Source organism: Amblyomma maculatum, chromosome 1, assembly GCF_055883805.1.
Source record: "Amblyomma maculatum isolate TAMU_Amacu chromosome 1, ASM5588380v1, whole genome shotgun sequence".
Lineage (NCBI taxonomy): Eukaryota > Metazoa > Arthropoda > Arachnida > Ixodida > Ixodidae > Amblyomma > Amblyomma maculatum.
In genome coordinates, this window is record NC_139344.1 from 227,495,744 (window position 1) to 227,520,182 (window position 24,439).

The following is a 24,439-nucleotide window of genomic DNA, read 5'->3' on the forward strand; positions in this document are numbered from 1 at the left end:
TCTATAAAAGTCGAAATTAAGTGCCTGAAAAAAAAAATAATAAATTAGGTTGCTTACATTATGTACTTCTTATATTTGCCACATCTTCTCGCGTATAATCCGCCCCTGCATATAACCCGCATCTCCAACTTCGAACCTCATAAAATAAAAAATAAACAGTCTTAAGCATAGCCTGCACCCTGATCGAAATAAATATGGATAGGCAGACAGTGATCAGGTTTTTTTTTTTTTTTCAAAACAAATTTACAGCAAAAACATCGGCGCAGCGCTGCCATTGTTGTTACCACTGCTGTGATCGGAGGCTTCACCGCCGCCCACCAAGGGGTATAGCAAAACCTCATTTCAGCCCCCACTAATTCTGACTGCCGTCAGATTCCTGCACAGCGCCCATTTAAGCCGCTTCGGAAGCTCATTTCTTCAGAGGCCCCGTGGCTGGAATCGGTTAATTGGGCAGGGCTTCCAGTGGCGCCGTGTCGAGGTATCACCTGTTCGAGAAACAATTGTCCAAATATTCATCGTTGCGCTGAACTGCATATTACAACGCGATATAATACTCACTGACGTGCAAACGCGTTGACGACAGATTGACGGTCTCTCCGCGGTCACATAGTTTCGTTTTCGGGGCTCCGCCGCCAACCCATGAGATAGTGACTACCGATCGCGCTGATCAGCCTGCCACCGCGCCCGCAGCTGCAAGTCATCAAGGACGATATCGTCGATGGTTTTTTTTTTTTTTTTTTTTTTTTTTTTTTTTTTTTTTATCGAAGACGTCATTCTTAGCTCGCTTAATTCAGTCCGCGTGGCATTTGTTCTCCCAACTTGACGAAGCACTTTGTCCTTCACGTGCTGCTAGCCGTTTTTGTGATGCAGTCTCCTCATATGCGACGTTAGATGTTCTTTACGGAACTGCGCAAAATTGTACTTGTCGCGGCACCTGACTTTGAAACAGCGCTTTTACAAAGCGTGCGTAAGTGTGACCAGTGTGGTGTTGTAGAATAAATAGACTATGGATGTGGAGTTGGCTATGCCCTTATCATTGACTCCTCATGGCTTGACACCCGTCAATGACGATGGGGGCTGGCTTGGATAATGGTGATGGGCTCAACACGGCCGGCGCGTAGCCGACCCTTCTCATCACGACCCCCCCCCCCCCCCACCTCCAAAAAAAAGTCTGACCTCCCCCCTCCCCCCCCCCCCCACTTTTTAAACGCGTTTTTTTTTTCGTTCAATATAACCCGCAACAAAAATGATGAGAGAAAATAAGTACTTATAAACCCGTTTCTCCACGGCCCCATAAGTAATTAAGGCCTTTCTTTACTATTATATTCAAATCTTTCAAAAATAATTTGGTGATCACGTTCCACCCTTTTAAAGATGGCTCTTTCTATTCATAAACTGAAGAGAAGTACTATACATCTTGTGAAACCTTGACACCTTATTCACGCTCCAGCAGGGATAATCATCTAGACAGCGCTATACGAAACTTGGGAATCGGTGTATACCAAAAAGTCTTGTATCTCACTGCACATCATAATGCCTTCTGGACCTTCTACAGCCTGTGCAGAAACTGTAGATGATAAGCTTTTAAGAATTCACTTGCAGGTTTTTAAAAAAAATGCCAAAGCAACTTTGTTGAAAGTTGTACATTTTTCCTTTCGTTAAATCTGAAGCCTTCACCAAAATAGCAGCTTCAGTCAAAGTATGATGGTTAATTTCAAGCAGTTAAATTACCAGCGTAGTTTCAGGGGCTATAATTATGCCAATTCCTGACTTTAATTGTGCCTTTCACACACTAGTTGTAATTATGCCTTCCTAAGCCTAGTTAAACTTGATTAAGCTTACCTAAGCCACAAAGTGAAACAGCAATGCTGAGTGAAATAATGCGCAACAATATGCTTTTGCACATAAAACTTGCACTTAGCTTTGTAGCTATGGCTACACAACTGTGAATTTCTTTTATATTAGCCTCTTCACGTTTGGTACCCCAGCAAAATTTCAATTTGGAGGCCCTATTTGAAAAAACTATGACCCCATAAATGAACAAAATTATCGTCAAAGACTTTCATTACCATATCATCGCTGTTTTTACCAAAAATATATTAGAAAAAAAAGGTAAAGAATCTTTAGATAGAAGAAAGTCTGCACCTCTGGGGGATGTTTTTTTGAGCATTCACTACTATAAAAATTTCAGCACATCTTAAGAATGCCTAATCATATAATAAATGTAGCAATGAAGCTGAATGCTAATTCAGTTAATGGCTTACCCTTTGGATATGCCAAATGTACAGGTTTTACCTAAAATGAGGCTTGGTTAAACTAGCCTAAATGTGGTTGCTAACCATGCACTTTTCTACCTATAAATGCTGACAATTATGCAATGGCGAATTCACAGGCTGCACCTGTTTATTGCCACGGTTTTCAGTCTATAGCCTGCATCTAAAGTACACTCCACAGGGCTCAATTCCTGGTTGAAAAAAATTTCATTTTAATTTAATTTTTTGCATTACTACATAACCCACCAAAGCCAGGGGCAGAAAAATTATGTGCATATGCTTACTTGCATCACGACCACTCATCCTTGGTCACTCACAAGTACTCCTGCAGCTATCATGTTTCAATTCCAAAACCCGAGCTTTTGGATAAAAAGAAGCTACCGTATTCATATCTGATATGATAAAGGTTGACCTTTGCTGTCTTTCTTGCTCTGATGGCAATTCAGTATAACAAAAAACTACAGAGTGACTGTTGTGGCACAGAATAAGAAGTAATTTATTCAGCTGCAAGTCTTTCAGCTAAAAAAATTACTTTCTGCACCAAACAAAATGGGGAGCTTATATTGACAGGTGCTGCTATATTAATTTTATGGTTCCTTTAATTGTTGTTGTCTGAAAGTTAGTTGCACAGCCTCGTTATAGTTGTCCAGCATGCAACGCATCATTTGTAAATAGTTCACATATGCAACTTTCTCTTAGATCAACACCACAGCAAGTAATGCTGGCGCTTGGGATACAGAATTACCTACATACCACCTTTTAGTGTCCAAGAATTTGAGTCGTCTGCATGTAAGAGTATGTAGACAAAAACATTCTTGTATGCAAAGCAAAAATAGGAAGGCTTTAAATTCAAACTGAACATGACATCTAATATTGAATAGCCAAAACCAGGAGCATCTGTTCAGCATGAAACTTTTGCTTTCTTCTGCGACGACCGGGGTGAAAAGGAATGGCTAGTACCCGATTTGTTCTTTACAAAATAAACATCTGGTTAGAGGCAAAATGTTCACAAGCAGAAAAACCAACTGCTACTCACGATTAGGTAAGAAGTCAAACCCCTTAACAGAAGCAACTTCTCGAGCTGCAGGAACTCTGTAGAGTGCGGCTCGAAAAGGAACAGGGGCAAGACAGACAGGCAACACAAGCGCATGCATTGTCATTTGCCCAGCTGCTGTTCCTCATTGATGTTGCACACTACAGTCATATCAAACCAATTAGCCTGTACATCTATTTGCAAGTACCCATTTTCACTAGAAAGTGGTAGGTACTGCTGAATAGCTGGTGGAGGGCCTCGCCACATCTGGATATCTAGACAACCGTGCCACCCATTCAGTAATGCCTCTCTTCTGTGTGTGCAAATATTTTGTGAACTGAAAGAGAAAATCAATGTGGTTTCAACTCCATCCTAAGCAAAGAAGTTAAATAGGCCTTTTTCTTGAGTAAATTGTTTGCTGCAACTGAAAACTTCCGCATTTACCTGCCATGGCGTGGGCATTTTTGTGTAGTGGGGACCTTGGTACAGATATTCCAGTAACCTTCCTTGTCATTCTAAAGGAATTGGGGAAAAGTCTGAAAGTTTTTTTTCCTTGAATATTAGCAGATACCTAGCAGAAAAAAAAAAAAAAGAAACTGGCAATAAGCCACTTGACATGAAAAAATGACAGGTTCCATGCCTTTTTACTTGCAATTTGCTCAGAAACCCTTGAGTATGAAAAAGGCTTTCTTTTTCTTATGGCCTTACACCTTTTAAGCTATAAGAATATTTTTTTATTTTACCCTAAAGCAAACGTTTTCGACAGCAGCTGTAACTTGCTCAGCTTTCTTAAGTACAGAGCAGAAATTTAAAACATATTTTCATTGGCTAGTATATTTTACGTAACAAAAGTTACTTAAAGAGGCCAAAAACATTTCTTGAACGTGGTAAATAAACTGACCCAACCATAGTACAGCAATAAACATCTGAGACAAATATACTTGCTCAACATACAGCAAAAAAAAAAAGACACTGCTTCTCCAAAAGTTACTTACCATTTGCTGCACCAGTTTCAATTCCTTGCAACACCTTCCTACTTCTAATACATCTTTTGCACCATTTGCATGGTATCGTTGGTCAGTAGAAGCTAGAAACTAGTCCTTCAGCATCGCAAACAGTGGATGCCATTAGAGACAGAGTGTGAGGTGAAGCAAAGCACAGCAAATGCAGTAAGCCATGCACCTAATTTGCCAGTAATGAATTTATATGTACGAGAAAAAATATGTATAGTGAGGCCGTGATAACCTCACAGTGCTGGCATTGACACCCAACTTTCGTTGCAGCAGGAATGGCAATCAAGATTGCTCATGCAATACATTTTTACAGTCATCAGATTGGGCAACTTTGATAAAGATTCTTTAGGTCATCTTCAAAATGAGATTCTGACAAGCATTTAATTGTGAATCAGACTCTCAGAGCCACTTTAGCATTGGTTTGCTTTATTTACTACCACCAAATGCTGTGCGAACATCAAGGTTAATAGAAAGTATGTCAGCCAAAGCCATACTAACTCATGTGAGAGCATATTCAGCTCATTCGGTTGAAAACGCATCACCATAACCGTAACAGAGAATTAAAAGAACAAAAATTTGGCAGAAAAAATATGCATACGATTTCTTATCAAAACTGTGATGCAACGGTTCTCTGTGGAGCATTCAAGGTGGTGTAATATCATTTTGTTCCCACTTAGCACCCATCCAATAGTCAAATTAGAGGCTAGTTTTTGACAGGGATTCAAACCGACAACATATGTATGCCTTTCATTGCAAGTATAGGGGTTCATCTAGAAATGGCACAGATACTGCACCTTTCTTGACCAAGAACCAAACCAACTAAAGGTGTTTAGCAGTGTTATAAACTGTTTGGCAAAAAAAATTTGCGGAATGAAACCGCGGTGTTAGAGGTGCTATTGCATCTAATCTTAGGGCGAGGCTCAAGTGCCCTCCTAATTTTTTTCACTAGCTCTGGCATGTTACCGTGTCACAAGCAAATTATAGTACATCCTCACCTGACCGCTCGTTGAATAGCAGAATTTCAAAGTAATAATAAAGCATAGCTCACAAAATTAACGTATGGCAAACTATAAAGGGAAATAGATGGGAGGTAGCTGGAGGGTGGTACATTACTTCTACAAGCTCAACTGGAAGCTGTGGGCGTGCCATCAAGCAGTCTTTCACTTCATGCAGATTACAGAAGAAAAAAAAAATGCTTTTATCAGTGCTAGTCTTAGAGGTAGCTTTAGGACTGAGCTTATTTTGGTGTGTACTATTTTGCCTTTCATTAAACGTGCTTGTCCTTTCCTTTCTGCCCCTCAGTGGTGGTGCAATGATTAGGGCACTCCACTACTGTGCCCAAGAATGTGGGATCGAATCCCGGCCATGACAGCTGCTTTTCAATGGGGACGGAAAGCAAGGCGTCCGTGTGCTGTGCGATGTCAGTGCACGTTAAAGAACCCCAGGTGATTGAAATTTCCAGAGCCTTCCACTACGGTATCTATCTTATCCTGAGTCGCTTTGGGACCTTAAGCCCCAACAACCATCAATCAACAAACTTTCCTTTCTGGAGTTAAATTAACTTATATGGAACATGAAGATATTTCCTGCAACATGCACCTGCAGACATCAAGTTTGAATTAACTACTTTGCCCCTTATTAAATGTGCTTGCCCTTCTCTTTCTGGAGTGGAATGAACTTATATGGAACATAAAAAAAGTTGCTGCAACCAGCACCTGGCGACATCAAGCTTGGATGAGATACGCAGACAATTCCTTTTGTTGGGCTATCTTTGTTCTGGCCTCTCAGTGCCCTGTTATCAGGAGCCACAATAAGCACAGAGGAGTAGCAGGCACACATCCCAAGACAGCTATTTCAGATAAGGGTTGCCAAGCTGCAGACAACATAGTGCAGCTTAGCTAGCCGGTGAGTAAAGCCAGTTCTAGCGCCGCATTAAAAAAGAAAATGAGCACACTGAAGGAACCTTTAGCAGGGTTTTTTTTAACAAGAATGAAACTTGTCAAATATGTATGAAGCACAGCATTGCAGTGTTTTGTGCATTTGTCCCATTCTTGATTATTTTCATATTCCCGAAATGCAAGCTTCAACCCAGCTGAAGCCTCTCTTGAAAACCGTAGTGTCAATTTTGCCACAGATAAAGAATATGCTGCGAGCCCAGTAACATGCTTTCAAAATGGCTGAAATGTAGGTATTTAGTGCATTTGTTGACACCAATGTCTTGGCAGTAAAACTTGGTCCAAAATTTGCCAACTATCTTTTTCTGGATGCATAATGTCACCTGTCCTAAGCACACACAGCAGTACTCATTTGGGAAGTAAAAATAGTTTGCGCACTTCTGTTTCTTTGTTCATAACTAAAGACTGAAGCTAGTATCCCGTCGTATGAGCAGTGTTTACTAGGTTGTAAGAAGCCTGAATACATACGACAATCAGTAACAGTTAGCCTGTAGCTGAAATAAGCTCCTACCTAGCTTCCCACGTAATCACAAGGCATTTGTACTGCTTGAAATCAATATCTGGATATGGTGGATTTCTGCGAGAGAAGGCATCCATTAACAACACCTGAATCTGTATGAATCTTGTCTGAAAATGAAACAGCTTTATAACCAGTCACTATTAAAGCTACCCTTTAGCATTGCTCAACATATCAGATACTACAACTGCATACTGCACATAACTTTTGAAACACGGTCAATGCACTGGCGTGTTGCAAACTGGAAACACAGCACACAAAGGAGGGCCAGCTCGGAATGCTATCGGCGTGCAGCGACGTGACGCATAGTGGGCGGTAGTCACCACAAACAGATAAGACTGCAAGCATTTAAGTGTCCAGCAGAGTTGAGCCTCGGACATCCTGCAAGGCCTCAACGAGACCAGTACATTCCATATACCTGGTGCACGCGTGCAGGCGCTGTTAAAAAGGTATGCATATTTTGACTAGTAGAATGAAGTCACGTTCATTGCAAATTTTTTTATCTAAACTGGAAATTATCCTTACAGCATATTGTAGAGACCAAGGCTTTCCTTTGGGAGGACAGGAGGCATAGCAAGTTTGGGATGCGTTATAAGTGCTTATGTTTTGATGAAACTGGGAGGGGCAATGAAGAGAAAGGCAAAAATATTTTGAAGTCCCTTGACTGGTCTTTGGGAAGCTTTTTCACTATGCTTAGATGATCACCATATTTTAAAAATTTGCAAATGTTTTAAATTTTGTAATAGTGAATCAAATATTTGTTTATTCGATTTGCTGAACAAATCAAATAGCGTATGTTTAAAATTATGAATGAATCCATTCTCAATTTTCCAAATAACTAGCATGAAGTTCAAATAGAGCACATCATAGTTTTTCTAAAAGGCTCCGTGAAAAACAGCGCTCAATACGATGCCGCATAACAAGCTGCAGCCATCAGCCTGCACAGCAGGTCGCAGCACGTTCGTACATGGGGCGGCATTCACAAAGAACATACTAGGGCCTTCAGACTGAGCAACAAGACCGGGTTAAATAGCAAACCCTACCTTCTTGCCCAATATCGGAGGCCTAGACTCAATATTGTATGCCTGTCATCAACTCTGGCATTCAAATGCTCATTATTGTCATCTGTTGAAAATGGAAATTCTTCCCTGTATATTTTGTATTATTTCAGATACAGAGCAATGTACATAACTAATCCAGATAGGTCAATCATATATTATGTTCGGATTCCAAAACTGTATGAAAATGGGAATTTTACCACAAGCTATTGTCCTATGTTTCGAGTTCCAAAAACATGCATGTATCTTGGACTTTTACTGCTGCTGCTGAGCCCAGTGGTGCCAGGGCCTCGTCAAGAGACTAATTACCTCCTTTTGTCCTGCCCCACGGGTAATACCATGCATTGTCCATTCAATAAACAATACAAATACATGACATGATGGTCACAGAGTTAATATACTGACTTCGTGTTGCCTGTCACCTAATGGCTCAATGGCTGTAGCTGTCGTCTTTCTACAGGCAAATACCGAATTCTCTGACTTATAGCACCGCTAAGACCCTTTGTTAATTCGATTCATATGAATATGCATTTTTAATAAATATTTGCGTACATAACAAATAATCATACAATATTCTATTCATGTTCATTTCGGTTTCTAAAAAGTATTCTTCGCACACCCTCAAATTTTTTTCATGATGTCAGCATATTAGTCTTGCACTAGACACCCCAAACATAAGTCTCTATTGGCCACTGACCATGTCCAAAATAAAAGAGCCTTTACGAGTGCACCACAAATGCATTAAGTCGTTTCACACAAGGTTACCTGCCAATGATGCCATATATATATCATCTAATGCCAGAGCACTGCACCATGGCATTGGTGCAGTGTTAGGGGAACAATCAGATGAATTCCTGCACTTAACATGCTAACAGGAGAAAATTCGAAACCAAAGTGCAGGGTTGAGCAAGTGACCTTTAATGTTGGTTACTCACCACCCTTCATTCCCTTCAAAGTTGCCTGGAGCTGCCCCTTCATATAGCCTACGAGAGCAATGAACACTTGCCGCAGATTAAAAAAGAAATATGGCTAACAATGTCTAATGGCCATGTGAAGTTTGGTCTAAAGCATTTGTGCCAAAATTACAATCATGGAGAAGACACAGTGAATGTAGAAAAGCACATATTTGAAAGAACTTATTAAAATGTTATCCAATGTGCCTGAAAGTTGTTTAACGTGCTCAACTGTGAATGAATGCTTTTGTCAAAATGGCCAACATTCATAAAGAGCAGGCACTGACAGCAAAACAAGGCTAGACTTTCAGGCCTTCACCATAATCTATGCCCCATTTCTGAAACTAAATATTAGTTTCCATGAATTCTATAAAACAGCGTGAAATGAAATACTGCCATACTGCCACTGTGAAATACTGCCACTGTGAACAAAGACCTACCCCCCAAAATTTCAATGTACTGCAAAATTAAATCATACTATACCAGCAGTAACCATTGCAGACATGCAGAAGAATATCATTCTCACAGAAAGAGCATCATCTATGTATGTACAAATGTTGCAGGCAGCCATGGGAGCAGGAAGCGGAGGCAACTGCCTGTGGTCCATTTTCTGGCTCATAGTGCTGATCATTCTTTCCGTTCCTGTGGCTGGGTTCTGTGCCTTCTTCTACATCATTGTGTCCATCTTCACACCTTGCATTGCACCACTTAAGGCCGTGGAAGACTTTCTACATAAAGGTGTCAACTTCCCACACACTTGTTCCCAGAACATGGTACATGGAAGTTCACTGTGATGACACCTGCTCCAATGCAAAGATCACCCCTTTTATAGTGTGCAAAACTCAATACTACGAATAACAAAATGCTCATTTGCAAATTTGCTGTGGTTATTTTTTATTGCACTGAAAGTGCTGCAATGGCTGTGGCCTCTTCAAGAATGAAGAAGAATCCACTCCATGCAATGTGGCCCACAAGAACCACGCTGGATTCAGTGTTCATCATCCACCAAAGCATGATTTGTTAACCCTTTTGACTATTTTTGCCGTACGGGTACTGCGCTAAACGCATAGCGTTTAAAAAAATTCGACACTGGTGTGTTTATTTCAGAATATTCGACAGTCAAAGGGTTAAACGCTATAGAACACCTTGCATGGAAAGAGCAAATAACTGATCACTGTAGCCTGAAGAATTATTCCATATACTTCTTTTGTATGAAACTACACTTCAGCTGTGCATGTTACGCAAGCTTAAAAGCAACGTTGACATGCTACGTAATAAAGACAGTGCCACAACAAAACATATTTAGCGTTTCCTTCATACTACAGATTTCAAATCTATATATGCAACTGGAGGAAAACCGAATGTACAGGCGCGGACATGAGTAAACAAAGCACGCTTTTTCGTTCAAATTGCAATCATGCCTTCTGTATTGGAGATAAGAAAACATTATTTGTCCAAGCGAAAGCACACTGGTGTCTATTACCGGCTTGCATTTACCATGACTGCCGGTTTCAATTATAGAACGTGTGAAAAATAATAGAAGGAAATAGGTGTCTATTACCGGCTTGCATTTACCATGACTGCCGGTTTCAATTATAGAACGTGTGAAAAATAATAGAAGGAAATAGCGTACTCTGTTTACTTTTGCCTACACTGGTGCACAACTTTATATGTATCCATACACTCACTCTGGAATTTGCTGCCTTGAAACGTCCGCTCGCTACCCATGAAAAAGCTTTTGACAGCCATTGCTTCTTGGTGCAATTTTGACTTTCTTTGGTTTGTATAAGTTTATATTTTCTTGAAAAATGATTCTCGCCCTGCCCACTCCTGCAATAGCCTCATCAAAGCTACAGTATGTATAAATAAATAAAAAATTAGCTGGGGCTTAGCTTTAGTTAAGCCCGGTAGGTTGCAAAAGCCAATAATAGCATGGCTACGCTATAGTTCAGCTCGTAGTGTAGCCAACTGTGGTGCACAATGTTGACCGTACGATTAACACAGGACACATATTGGAGTTTACTATTGTTTAGCTTTATTGTTTATATCTATGAAAACACTTTGATGATCACTGAAGTAGTGAGACTTCCGTCGTTGCCGCCTAGTTGCATTCCTACGTTCTTGACTGCTCAATGAACACGTCGACAAAGAGTCTGCACTGTTCAAAGCGTCCATTACATTCCATTCGGAGTCGTCACTGGTTGAGGATGATTTAAAAGAAGCGCGACGCGGTCATCTAGCTGCATCTTGAGCGCGCCGCCGAGCGAATCGCTGTTCCCGTTCATCTGTCTCTGTAGCCCACTGTCATTTCTTGGCTTCATCGAGACTGTGTGACTTTTCTTTCTGTTGATCAGGATGCATAGCGAGTGCCTCAGCTGAGCAAGCGCAAGCATTTATATACCCATCGTTTTCCTCCTCCTCTCAACTGCGAGAGAAGAGGTGACAGCAGCGCCTCCACTCAGTTGCAGCACAGCTTCAGCTGCAGCGCGCCGTGCCTACCGACCGCTGCCACCCGACGACTCGACTTGGTAACCCATCTCTCGCAGCTGGTATGATGTCACATCCATCTGGGGTCATTGAAGGTCAAAAGTGCCTACTGACCATGGCTACGCGAAGGGCTAAAAATGGGAGTAGTATTACTTTCACAATAAAATAAATATCCAGGCAGTTGCGTTTCATTCTGCCATTATGTCCACAATCTAATGTGTCTCAACATTGACTGGTAGATATGAAACTCATTTACCAACCTTTTCAATGAATGCAAAAGTATGAATATCACTTGCTGTGCTTCACACGCTAGACTTAATGCTAGTTCAGCAAATATTGAGGTGAATGACGATAGCAAAAGGATTGAGTGTTAATTCAAGTTACACACAAGAATCTCCACTGACAGGTTAGCACAAGTGTACTAGAGGAGTCTGAGAAATGCCCATCCTATTTGCTAATGAGAGTACTGGTAACCCCCAGGTTGTGTTAATCAAAGCACATTAACTGTGCATGTGCCAGGTGAAACATTTGGTGAGAACACACTTTGCGTACTTGGAGATTACTGGAGAAATGGACACCTTTCCCTCCTTTACAACCTCTATCTAGCAACGCTAGCACTCCAAATCAGAGAAATGGATGGCTTTGCAGGGAAGTTACCAAGACCCTTCTGTGCTAATAACCTCATTGGTGTTGCAAAACTGAACTTGTTTTGAGTGCTACTCCATCTTTTCTTAACTCTCAGCCAATTATCTTCATATTCTGTGGCTGCACATGATGATAGACTTCGCCGCCCCAACATGTCCTTATAACTGGCTGTTGGCAATAAAAACCACGCAGCATGTCATCCACAATGCATAGCTGCATTCAACAAATCATTCCCATGAAAGCTGTTTCTTCAGAAGTTTAAGCTGCAGTGCAATAGAATCTATGAAATGTGCTTGGTTCATAAAATCAAAATCGCAGGCAATAAAAGTGTCTCACAGAGTTGCACTACTCCTCTTGCGTTACTGGGAAATACGATTTCCCAGTTACTAGGTGACAAATCCCGATTGTATACTATATTTAGCAACCAACCACACATGGGCAAAAATCAAATGGGTAGAGCGCGAGGTATGAGACAAGCTGAAATGACGTGGTAGTCACCCAGTGCGGTGGTTTCTCTAAAATGCTTTAGAGCTTAAGGAAAAAGCATAAAAAAAAGGTAGCAAACAAGCGGATCCTCTCTGGCAAGACATGACATGAACAAGAGAAACATAGCAGTCTCTTCATAGTCTTATCCCCTTCACAGCCAAATTGTTGGGTGAACTAGGCAGCTGCTTGCTGCAATTTGTGAAGCTGCTCCCAGATCGCACTGCGCACTGCATACACCTGTATGCAGTGCGCAGTGCGATCTGTTGGCCGTTACTTCTAAGCATTGTTAACAGATGGGAGCATTTTGCTGCTTTGTTGAATTTTGTTGAGAGTTTCGTGCTTTTTAACTGGAAGTATGATGCACCTGATAATTACACCCGTGCAATTAGATACCCAAGCGGGTGGTGTCCAGAGAAAGCATCATGACTGAAAAAACAGTCTGCTGGCATGGCGGCTTTCCTGTAGTTAATTTATGTATGGGGACCAGAGGTGGACATTTGACCTCAAAAAGTCCAACCTCAATAAAATTTCCTGACCTCACTCAACCTCAACCTCATGCATTTAGGTTGAGGTTTGCTCAGGTGACCTCACCTCCATTTTTCTGAGACCACCATTGACCTCACTCAAGCTCACCTCACACTCAAAGCGTGAGTTTAAAAAAAAAAAAGAAAAGAAGAAGCCTTTTCACTACTTGAAAACGCTAATTATAAAACGTCCTGGCACAAATTCTGCGCGGTGACACGCCAGAGTGATGACAAATTTTAAATAATGTTAAATATGATGAAGCTTACTGTTAAGAAAGAAAATGAACCTTCGTCGGCCGGGCTACTGATTTATAGCAGGCAGACTTTATAACGGCAGTATACTTAGTCAGTTTCAACTCTTCAAACTTATTGTTAGAATTTGTTTTGTTATGGTGACATTTTGTACGACCCAATTCTCGCTTTAATAATTGTATGTCCTTGGAGCTGCTGGATGAGAACACCCGAAGGTATTTTAGTCTGCAGTGAAACTCCGCACATATTTGTGACCGTTCCACAGTGTTTCCTCCACGACAAGCAAGTAATAATTTGTTTGTGAAACCTTTCTCTGCAATTTCAAATCGAATCAGACGGCAAAATCAAAAGAATTTAATGTTTCTTCATTGTCACCTCTCTGTTACAAATCAATCTACCACTTACGTATAGGGATGGATGTAAACTGTAATACCATGACATTTTTATTGTAATTACCAATCACATATGACTTATCACAAGACATGGACAGAACTAAATACTATTGCCAAATGCAGAGACACTTCGTTACGAAAAGGTAAAGCTTGTGCGCACTGTTGACTTTACGCTACTTTCCGTAGTCCTGACGAGGGTTATGCTGCATGGAGCAAACGTCATAAAAAATTATTGGAATGATTGTCCTCTCTCCTTCTCCGTATAATTATTGATAAATTTTCAGCCCCAGAACAGTCCTTTTATCATTCATGTAAATTAAGGAAATAATATGTTGGATTAGAGATAATTTGCACTTTACCTTGAGATGCTGAGGGAAGCTCTACTGCTGGCACCCTTATCCCCACAGCCTCTTATCGCAGTGAATGAATTCCAAATTTAAGAGGCTTTTCATTTCTTTTGCGTGGCTAATGTAACGGAAATTATCTCACATGTCTGTCAATTCGATAACTGCGCGCGCACACATTATCATCGGCATATTTTGATTTCTTCGCTAGATCTGCCGTAACCACACCTAACAGCGTACTGTTACACTGGATGCTGAACGGAACAATGCGACAGACCTTGAAGAAGGGCGGAACTCAGCTGGAAAGGGCGGAAACTTCAGTCATAAATTACAGCAAGTTGTCGACCACGGCCATGACTGAGTGTCTTTGTTTCAAAAATATGCACCCCCTTCTCGAGTCCGAACACTGGAGGAAAAGACGGCATCGGCAAATGGCGAAGAATATAGCATGTTGTTTAGATACTGCCTTTTTTGCCGATTTTGGGTTGCTCACCAACGCCATGGGAGGGGGGGACTTTCCAGGAACGTGTGGTGTCAACAACGTGGGGCTGACGCACCAGCTCCTAGTCGCGACGAGAGAACCACACCCACTGGAAGAATAGAGCATGAACACTTATACCGTGTTACAGGAGTTGTTTCATTTTTCTTCGACTGTGCAACTCTCCCTTGCTCATTATCCGTGAAGAGAGAAAGGCCAGCGGGTGGTGAGCGGGGTGCCGCAGGGTGCACGAAGGAAGAGCAGAGTTCGAACACTAACTGGCGTGTCCCCACCCCCTCCCAACAAAACGATGCAATGCCTGCATGGTCGCCAACTGACAGGAGTCCGCGCAGCCGACGAACAGGAAAACACCAGTCGGAGGGGAACGCACAACTAAAAGTTAGATAAGCAAAAAAAAAAAGTCGCGAGAGGAAGTTGTTTCTTCTGTTTGTTTTTTCTACGAAGAGGGGGGGTGAAGATTGGCCATACCTCAGTAAAGCGGCCACATCCCAGTGGTTGCGAGTAAACGGGTGCACAAGCACGAGGGGGCACTGGTAAATGACGACACAAAACGAAAACAAGAAAAGAGGAAAAATAGGGGGTGCAAGAGGACTGAAAAAACTAATGAGAAGAGGAGACACAGACCTCACACATTCACACGCTCGAGCACTGCGCGCGCATCTCGCTCTCTCACCCACACTGCCACTGTCCTTGTAACTCAGCCCCGTTGACAGAAACACGCTTAAAATTGCCTAAAACACACAAACTCACAGAAGGAACCCGAAAACGCAGAGGCGCGCGCATGTGCTGTGGCTTACTTTCTAAGAAATGCCGAGCGGTTCACGGGTCCGAGCTTCGTTTGTCAGTTGAGATCGGACATCAGCTGCGGAGCCGAATGAGCACACAGCCATCTTACGAACAAAAGGCGCGCCCACAACTTTGGCTGCAGGCTGTACAACGGAAGGGAGGCCCTCAGAGAAACAAACATGTATATAAAAAAGGCGCTCGCTCACATAGGCTATGAGAAAGGGATGACTGCATTTAAAACAGCGGGGTTTCAGAACTGTCTTACAGTTCTCGCCTCAGATGGTTCCCACCTTTCTATGCGTGGAGAGATGCTGTCTTTCCATAGGGAGTTGTCAGTCACCTGTCTGTCCTTCAATTATTCTTTGATAAGGGCGATTAAATTCATCTTTTTAGGTAAAGGTTAGTTTAATGTCTAGCGACTGAGAGCAAACTAATAATAGCAATAATGATAAACAGTGAATTGCACTGATACAACTATGACCTACCGTCTTATTATGTTCAATCGAATTAACTTGTACCATATACTACTAGCAAAAGCAAATTTTATTTACTAAAATATAGGTCTTTGTGTGGCGACTTCTTATCAAAGCATTCATCGTTCGTCACTTCTGCTTCCTAGCTTGTTCTTTCCATATGCCCCTCTGAAACCTCTCTCGTGCCGTCCAGTGCTGCATTTAAAAAAAATTAGCCAATATGGATCATGTTTTCCCAGATAGTACAGAGTTCCCGCATTTTTATAGAAATGTATCAATGAGGTTTCACTGCATTCTGGTTAAGTTGCCACAATTACCACAAAAGTAACTGAATTCTAAACTGAATTCTTGTAAACTCCCAGGATATTACGAGGCTATAAACTATCCAATAAAGGAATGCTTCAACAGTGCTCCTACCGAATTAAAGGGACAGAATGCTGACCAATATTTGCAATAAGATTATGTTGGAAACGAAAAGGTCTTGACTTGTATATAATATAGATAGAGAACTATAATATCTGAGAAACGGGGATTTACAATTTTAATCTGGCACTAAAAATCATAAAAATGAGTGAAGTGGCCTCTTGTGGCGAAATGCTGTAATTATCACTGTAGTAACTGACGTGACCACATCTTCGAGCAATGTCACTGGTTTTCGTAATTGCACAGCGTTGTCTGTTCTTTGAAGAGCGCTCACCTTGACTTATTGTATTTTACACTCTCTCCCGTGTGCCCACCAGCAAAAAAACCACTCTCCTTTCACATCACTTATGATGTGAAACCTACTGTCGATGAAGCGTACGTTCCTGTGCCGCAACTAATATGGACACTACTGCGTACTAAAAAGAAGTCTTGTTACTGTCTGGCGGGTGAGATTTATACTAGTTTTCGGTACATCGCTTGTTTGATATGCTATCATCATCGTAGTTGCTACTCATGGTTTCCAGCGTCGGACTACATAAAAATGGGCGGATGCACTGATCGAAAAATTCTTGGCAGAATATATCTACAGTGTTTTTGACCAAACCGCTATGGAATCAACAACTCGAGGCAGGAAGCTTCCGACTGTGCAAAAAAAAAAAAAAAAAGAAAAAAAAAAAAGTACAATGAAAGTACAGAGTTCTGCCCTTTCAAATGTTTAAGAGGTGTAGTTAGTATGCTTCATAAACCTATATACCAGCAACACCTCAATGCAGTGAGCAAAGCTTCCTCTTTAAATCAACACAAGGGGCAATAAGAATATCCTGGAAGTACTGTATTTAAATGAATGTAAAGTGATATTAACTCTAACTCTCATTTGCTTCTCAGGGCCAGAAAAAATGTGTTGCTGGTGTTTTTTTTTTGCGCTCAATTTTAACAAGACTTGCAATTTTTATACATTTTTCTTGAAAAAGGTATAAACCTGTCCCAGAACCTATCCCTTGGCAAGCAGGTACAAAACCTCAAATGACATGAACCTCGCACATCGTCCAAAGTGAACAGAATTAATATGCAAGGCTCGAGAAATGCATTCACAACAGATGTGTTCGCAGCCGCACGGCCACAGCACCCTACACACCTTGTGTGCAGTGCGAATTGCAATCATTACAGCACCAATTTGAAGGTCGCGCACCACCGCTCACTGCTTGCAGTATGTACCACATGATTAGCGATCACGGCATCTGCAATGAGTGGCAATCCTCTGTGCTTAAGGGTGCAGTCTCAGCTTGCAAGTTCACATCATTCGTAGTGGTGCAAGAATGTGTTCAACTTCTGCACAGCACAATGTACCCTTGCAGGGGACTTTCATGAATGTGTATCAATCGTGTTCGTATCAAGATTCTACTGCACCTGTGATCTTGTATGACCTAATAGGAGTGCTCAGACCTGGACAGCATAATCATAAGTGGTGCACTGTTGCTGCCCATCAGGTGAACACAGCAATGCTCAATTTTCTAGTCAAAAGGTGATCACTATTACTGCCATGCTACAGCTCAAAATTAAGACCTTGAAAGTTTTTACTGATAACTTTACCACATAGAAAGGCATGCCACAGTACTACCGCACATTTCTCCCTTTCAGCTCACTTTGCAGTGTTTAAATAAGTAGGCATAGGGCTAGGCAAAACTATGTGAATTCTTTTTTTTTTTTTAACTATGTGATGCAAATGCCTATGCAAAGAATTTCTGCAATCACATATACACTGACGCTGCTAAGAATTCTTGATAACCACTAGGTTGCTGCGTGCCTGTGTTGCCATTACCTCAATAAACCAGCATTAAAATTCAGCTGATCAAAGCTTAGTGCAAGTAACTCAGCATGAAGCAGATTGCTTGCAAAGGTGTATATTTTTCACCAAGGCTTACAACAATAAATTGTACAATACCAAAAAAGTTAACATGATATCTGGATTACATGCTGGCCCCAATAATGAAGAAAGCAAATGCCGCTGACAATAAGCTGTTTTGTTGGCTCCCTGCCACCTGGTCTGTTGAAAGTTGTCCCCACAGCCATCTGCAGGCTTCACTGATGAGCGCTGTAGGACAGGAAGAGTCGGTACAAAATTGAAGCTGCAGCTGCCACACCCACGGGAATCAGCCAGCTCATCCAGGAGCTGCACAAAAACCACAGAGCAGAAGTGAGGGCCCAATATAGATTGACATTCCTGAGCACTCCTTTTTGTCGCACAGACTCTCGAGAAGAGCTGCCTGCGATGAACCACTAAAGCACAAAAATTGCACAAAATCGAGCAAAAGCCCAAGGTTTAGAATGCAAAGTCTGCCTGTGACCAAAAGATTTTCATTTCACACAAAAAACAAACAAACAGAAGATACGAGACTGAGGTACAACATTCTTTGGCACACAAGACATTGCAGAAATGTTCACTTCGAGTATTTGTTTGTTCAGGCCAAAAATGACTGATTGATAAAACAGCTAAAAGAAACACTGGACTTAACACATACAAAAGACTCAAACTCTGAATTAATTTTTACAGCCCTGGTTGAGCCAGAGTCTAAATTGCAGCATTGAGAGTTTCTGCATTCCGACTTTTTCTAACACACTAACTCACGTCACTAGCCAAATTATCTGCTGATATCGAATACCTATACTAATTACCGCCAGTGCCCATTCAATTCAATGCACCTCAGTGACTTAAGTTGAGCGACATATTGGTCTACACATACTGCACACATGTGCAGCAAATGCACCTCCATTTCCTGTTGACCCCACAGGATGCTGCACAGCTGTTAGAAAAAGCACATCTTTCAGTCTAGGAAAACTGGGCCACAGAAAGCAAGATAACGATGAAAAAATTCAATTCATTTGTACATGCAGCACAATGGTGCCCAAATAAGGGCTCAGTATTCTTTAGGGTCCTCAAAGACAGTACTGCATGATAAACCTTGTGCTGTTTTCAGTGAATGCAATGCTTATTCAAGACTTGTATATCCCAAAGAGTCCAGCATTTGCAAAGTAGTAGTGCACTGACCAAAAAAATGAAATGGTGTAACATTCCCTGTTCACCATGCATGCTTATGAATGAAGTCCAAATCGTGCGTCATAACCCTGGGCTCAACTCAGCTTCAGGCACTGTCTTGATTTGTGGACACAAGCGCTATACAAACCTTGTATAAAAGATGCAATGTCCACAAATGTGGACACTAAATACTAATATAATGCAAGAAACCTTGCCCAACATTTTTATAATTAAATTCCACAAGGTTTTACAGTGATAGTTCATATATTAAACAATATTTCTTTTCATAAAATTTTATGACACTGCAAAGAGCTATAGTTGTGTTAAATAGTACTCAAGGGGTCCAGAAAACCACTCAAACTGCTTTCCACATAAAGTGGCAAAGGCACCATTAGAAGCCAACTAATACGAACAGCCATAAAGATTAAATATCAATATGAAAGAAATGATTAGCCTTGCAGCCAGTAGCGGCTAGACACCTTACAATGAACAACTGTGCAAAGCATGTCCTTAATATGATCTAATTATGAACATTACAGTAACACTTCTTTCTTGTTCCTGAGGAAATTAGTGTGTGTAAGACAAGGGAACAGAAAAGCATCCACTTGGGAATTTCAAGAACACAACTGGTGGCAAATAACAATCAAGTGGAACAAATTGAACTTCTAAATTTCAGGTACTTTCAGAAAAGAAGCAGGCAACTTGAAATGCATGCAAATCACCGCAACTCCTCAATATAAACACTACGTGAAAAAAAAAATAATAAATACGCTGATTATGTGCAACATCTGCAATCATGTGTCAATCATGTTAAAATCATGTGTCAATCATGTTAAAAAGATCAATTATGATCTAAAGGTAGAAAAGTATTGTCAAAAATTAATTTGTACCTTTCATTGGAGGTGCTAGCTGCCCACTGAGTTTTCTTCTGCAAATGGGAAAAAAAAGGACGGGTTAAAGCAATATTAAAAGAGGGAAAAATATTAGGGACACTTTCAAGGGCTAAAGAAACAAACTTACAGCAACTTGACCAATTTTCTTCTGGTCCTCCTAAAGAGACATTGATATCAAGGTAAGAATTCCAATGCAAACAAAATGCAACAACATCAGTGAACAGCTTACAGTACCTCACAAAGATCCCCAATCTTGTATTGTTTCATTAATTCTCTTGCATCTGTGGAATGTCCGACATCTTCAAATGCCTCAGTGGCATGCTTTCCTGTAGAAGAAGCAGCAGTGAACGAAGCGTTTTTTTCTTTTTTTCTGCTCAGTACATTAAAATTTAGTGATGCCAGCCCCCTGTACACAAGGACAAAGCTACAAAAAAACTCTTTACCAGCCTGTTCCAGGAGAACCTCTTCGCCACCTGGGTGCTGGAATAACAAAATGCTACAATCAGTGCTGATTGCGTTCTTTGTTACATCGAAACAGCAATTTATTGGCTTGGCCTACAACTTCAATGGTGGTGTAAACGAACAATGGGCCGTACCAGTCCTTGCCCTCATTTCAAGATAAGTTGTGGGGCAAAGTTCGGTACACGTGCGTAGACACGCTAGCAGCAATTTTCTATTCTAACGGTTTCTTATATACACAATTTTTTCTTGGAAAGAGTTTGCGTGGGACACAAGAGAGCTAATGAAAAATAAATTTGCAGCACCTGAAACGGCAAGTGAGCATAAATAACTTTAATACCATGTCGCATTCGGACACGGTTAGTACTGCGATAAGATATGCCGCCGAAGAGGGGCTGTGTAGCCTTCAACACGGAATAGCTCCTTCGGGGGTTCTACATTTTTACCGTGTATTTTCCTGTGAAGGACTTTACGGCAACTTTTCGTCTTTCTCGTCAAGGCCTCTGAAGGCTATATTAGCGCGAAGCTTTGGGCCGTTATCCTCAAGGAAAACCTTCAAGTTGAAAACCTTCCCGCTGGCAAGGAACCATCTATGGTCAACAAACTCAAATCTACGCTTGGTTTTAGCGCTAATAAAAGCAAAAAAAGAAAGGGAGGCAAGAGAAAGCGGCGTATACTATTAATGCTGGTGACTGCACAATATTAACATAGCGGCTCGGATTAAAAGTGCTGCACTGCCATGCACCCAGGACCGGAAGGTCGAGTAACAAAGAGCACAAAATGAGTGACAAACCATGATGATCGCGCACCTGTGTTGACTGTGCTACATCTGACAGTTGGGGCGAAGGACCTGAGCGCATGGCATGCTGCACAGAACATTCTGGAGACCTTACGGCGAGCTATTTTGTGTTGAATAGCGGAGCTATAAACCAGGTACTCATCGCGATGCTGTGTGAAACGACACGAACAATTCATAAAAGTAGATACATGGACACATTAAACACTGCTCACTACGGAAATCAAAGAGTACCAAGCAGGAACGGTCACTTTCCTTCTACGCCTCAAGGTCGAAATAATCAGAGATCACTTACCTCTTCCATGAATTTCGTCACGTCGTAGACTGCGTTGTGAATTAGTAACCACGCTGAAGTCTTTTCATTGTGTTTTTCAATTTCAGTTAGCGTGTAGGTCTGTGTCTGAGTGGCCATGGCTGCAGCAAGAGTACGAAATGCTGATCGAGAAGTAAAACAGCGAAGCTACAACGCACGCAACCACGTCGCCTACGCCGAAGTCAATGAGGCAGAGGGACTTCCCTGACTGTTATCCTGCTATCGCCCGTCAGCTCCGCCTCACACGACGCACTTGATTGCTGCGCTCTCTCGTGGAGTTAGTGGAGCCCAACTGACTGCAATTTCTTTTCACCTTTGTTGTGCATTTTAACATTCATTGGCTCATTTTACAATTTTAAAACGATTAAATTCATTTTTGCACGTGCAAATTATGACCTTATCTGCCTTTTTTTTTTTAATGGTGAACTGGGTCTTGGGGTAAAACGGTAAAACTAGGATGGCCTATGATTGGCTACTTCGTCTTGTGCTTCCTTGCCCGGATGAAAAAGCCTTCTTGGCCTGCTGTCAGGCGGATGAGTAATGGCGAGCCAGTGGTTTTCATCGGCTTGAGGTTTTCTAGTTATTTGCCACGGAAATAATCTTTTGCCGATCAGTGATGCGCCATGGTGTGCAAAGAAGAAATATATGCATGGTTTAAACAGTTAAATGGCGCGGTAAGGATAGATACTATGTGCGGTTTGCTCAATTTGTGCTTACCCTTGGAGCTACGATTTCTGGGTACTTGCTTAGAAGATTTAGCCAGCAAGGATTACACGTACTTTCAGAACGCGGAAGCGCGTGCAAATAACTTTAGCGAGCTGTCTAAATGCACCAATGTTCGAGACGCTGTAACGAGAAGTAAGCTGATTACTTCGTTGGCCTTGCTGCACCTCTGCAACCGCAGTTGCTCGCATGCCATCTTCCAAGCCCTCTCCGAAGAGATGAAGTGCGCCAAGCAAGAGACGTATGATACAAAGACTCTAGAAGAGATGCTGCTTCTGTTCACCATGGCGACGCATCATCCTTCGTTCAGCTTTGACGAGCGCTCAGAGTTCGTCAAGTTTCGTGAAAAGCTGGAGAGCCTCTGGGCAGCTCAGGTGGGTGCGGACACTTTGCGGGTTTCCGAAGGTTTCGTCTTCGCCTGATTGACAGTGCTCTTTGGTGTGCTTTTTCATGAGTTATTTTTTAATGCTAGCTGCCTTATATCATTTTAAATAGTTACTTGTGCGGCATCGTTGCCTTTCTGTAGTGGTCAGTCTGCTTTCGGCGAGTGCCAATGCTCATGACAGTAGCTGTGTGAACCTTTTCGCCAACGGGTTCCAGTCTCGACTAGCACGCGCGATTTGTTTCTACTACACAGCGCACACTTGTGCTGTGTTCTCAGTTAAGAGCGTGCTGACAGCAACTGCTGTCAACAACGCAAAATCGGATGGAGTGCTTACACACACGTACTACTGGTGTCGCCCGGAAAAATGGTATGTTTTCCGTTCATGTTTAATGTGGCAGGCTTGTGGCTGCCATATGCAAAGTGATGTGCAACTAGCCATATTTGCTTATGGCTGCTTAGCTGAATGCGTAAATGTGTGCGCATGGAGTGACCTGGCAGTGTCAAATTCGTGATGTGTGCGGACTGTTGCAGTACGGAGCGCCGGCTGCGTGCTGCGACATGATGCCTTTGCTTTTCAGATCTCGATTATTGAAAGAAAAAGGAATGCCGAGTTCTAGAGTAGTCGCGTTCAGGCTGTCATCTGGTCTGTTATTGGACCATAAAATAGAGTACCTTGCAATATATTTCTTGAAATGACGCTTCACATTTGTGGTGGGAATGGTCAGTGGTGATCTGATTATGTGATGACCTGGCACTTGTATAGAGAGTAGTGTGACATGTCACGCTTTGTTGCCTCTGGGGTGTCCACCATCCGAAAGTCTACCCATTACCACTTGGACATTTCCATCCACTTCACTTGGTAAATAATATGTGAACCAGCTTGTCTATGTAGGGGTTTGGTTAAGTGAAGGCTACCTCAGAGGTACACTGTGTATCTCTGTGCAGTTTTGCAGTCAACGTGGATACCGTCTTTCAGAAGGGTCACCTTTGCCTCATGGCATGCCAAATAGCTGGAGAAGTTGGGGCTGAATTTGCTAAATGTGATTTGTGAGCAAGGAAACGTTCTAGTTGCATTTGTTTGCAGTATTTGTCCTTGTTGGAAAGTGCTGGAAAGTGGTGAATGGCTTTCCATGACTTTCTCATGAGGCTTCAATTGCATTTGCAACTTTTGTGCATACTTGGAAGCAGCATTGCATCTCTCAGTGTTGAAATGATGGCCCTGTTTGTTCACCAAAGTGTGCCAAAGTGCATTTTCATTCACTGAATGCTGTGTTGTGCAGAAACAATTATATCCTCGAGTACAATTGTTTGACAGTGCAGGCTCAGACCTGAAGCTTGAAACTGCGAGAAAAGATAAGTTCATTGCAATCAGTTGTAGCACTTGTACACACTGTTTAGCTGTCCACGTACAGATGCCTCATCCTTTCTTACACTTACCTGTGTGAAACCACGCGGCTTCCATCAGCGCTCATAAGGGGTGCTTCTAATACTTCATGCAGGGATTTATCACTGGCAGTTTCTGGTCCCAACTTTTGCTCAGTCAACAATTCGACCACATTTAGAGTATGTGTTCACATGCCCGCAGTGGCTCTTGCTTTGCTTGGCGACAATTTCATCATGTGGTAGCATTTTACAGCAGTGCAGACTAATTGGCCATGAAAGTTTCATTTAGCATGCTTGAATGTACGATTAAAAACAGTAGTATGTTTAATGGCTGCATTGC

At 41.8% G+C, this 24,439-nt stretch overlaps 3 protein-coding genes across 4 annotated transcripts in view; 2 read left to right on the top strand and 1 right to left on the bottom strand.

The window, feature by feature from the left end:
* Nucleotides 1–7,127: 7,127 nt before the first annotated feature.
* On the top strand, nucleotides 7,128–10,101 carry LOC146205790 (uncharacterized). The gene is made up of 2 exons (XM_084590466.1): nucleotides 7,128–7,240; nucleotides 9,366–10,101. Exon 2 carries the CDS (start codon nucleotides 9,372–9,374, stop codon nucleotides 9,594–9,596), a length of 225 nt encoding a protein of 74 aa, XP_084446592.1. The 5' UTR covers nucleotides 7,128–7,240; nucleotides 9,366–9,371; the 3' UTR covers nucleotides 9,597–10,101.
* Nucleotides 10,102–17,998: 7,897 nt separating this feature from the next.
* Cyt-b5 (Cytochrome b5) lies at nucleotides 17,999–21,844 on the bottom strand. The gene is made up of 6 exons (XM_084590469.1): nucleotides 21,591–21,844; nucleotides 20,484–20,520; nucleotides 20,275–20,366; nucleotides 20,168–20,197; nucleotides 20,038–20,075; nucleotides 17,999–18,283 (listed from the first exon to the last, which is right to left on the bottom strand). The coding sequence occupies exons 1-6, from the start codon at nucleotides 21,705–21,707 to the stop codon at nucleotides 18,193–18,195; spliced, it is 405 nt and encodes a 134-aa protein (XP_084446595.1). The 5' UTR covers nucleotides 21,708–21,844; the 3' UTR covers nucleotides 17,999–18,192.
* A 231-nt stretch (nucleotides 21,845–22,075) lies between these two features.
* LOC146205792 (uncharacterized) overlaps nucleotides 22,076–24,439 on the top strand; it is a 40,351-nt gene continuing 37,987 nt past the window's right edge. Inside the window, exons 1-2 of one of the 2 annotated variants that reach the window (XM_084590468.1) lie at nucleotides 22,077–22,282; nucleotides 22,513–22,705. In XM_084590468.1, the coding sequence (XP_084446594.1) occupies nucleotides 22,275–22,282; nucleotides 22,513–22,705 (201 nt within the window). In that variant the 5' untranslated portion in view covers nucleotides 22,077–22,274. Of the gene's footprint in view, nucleotides 22,706–24,439 lie in introns of both variants that reach the window. The other variant, XM_084590467.1, reaches the window with a different exon arrangement.

What these genes read in the sequence shown, in the direction of transcription:
- Cyt-b5 (XM_084590469.1), bottom strand. Translation starts at nt 21,707, where the DNA reads ATGGCCACTCAGACACAGACCTACACGCTAACTGAAATTGAAAAACAC. An exon ending in GGTTCTCCTGGAACAGGCTG is followed by an intron (nt 20,367 to 20,483) that starts GTAAAGAGTTTT and finishes CTTCTTCTACAG; the next exon opens with GAAAGCATGCCACTGAGGCA. An exon ending in AGATTGGGGATCTTTGTGAG is followed by an intron (nt 20,198 to 20,274) that starts GTACTGTAAGCT and finishes ATGTCTCTTTAG; the next exon opens with GAGGACCAGAAGAAAATTGG.
- LOC146205790 (XM_084590466.1), top strand. Translation starts at nt 9,372, where the DNA reads ATGGGAGCAGGAAGCGGAGGCAACTGCCTGTGGTCCATTTTCTGGCTC.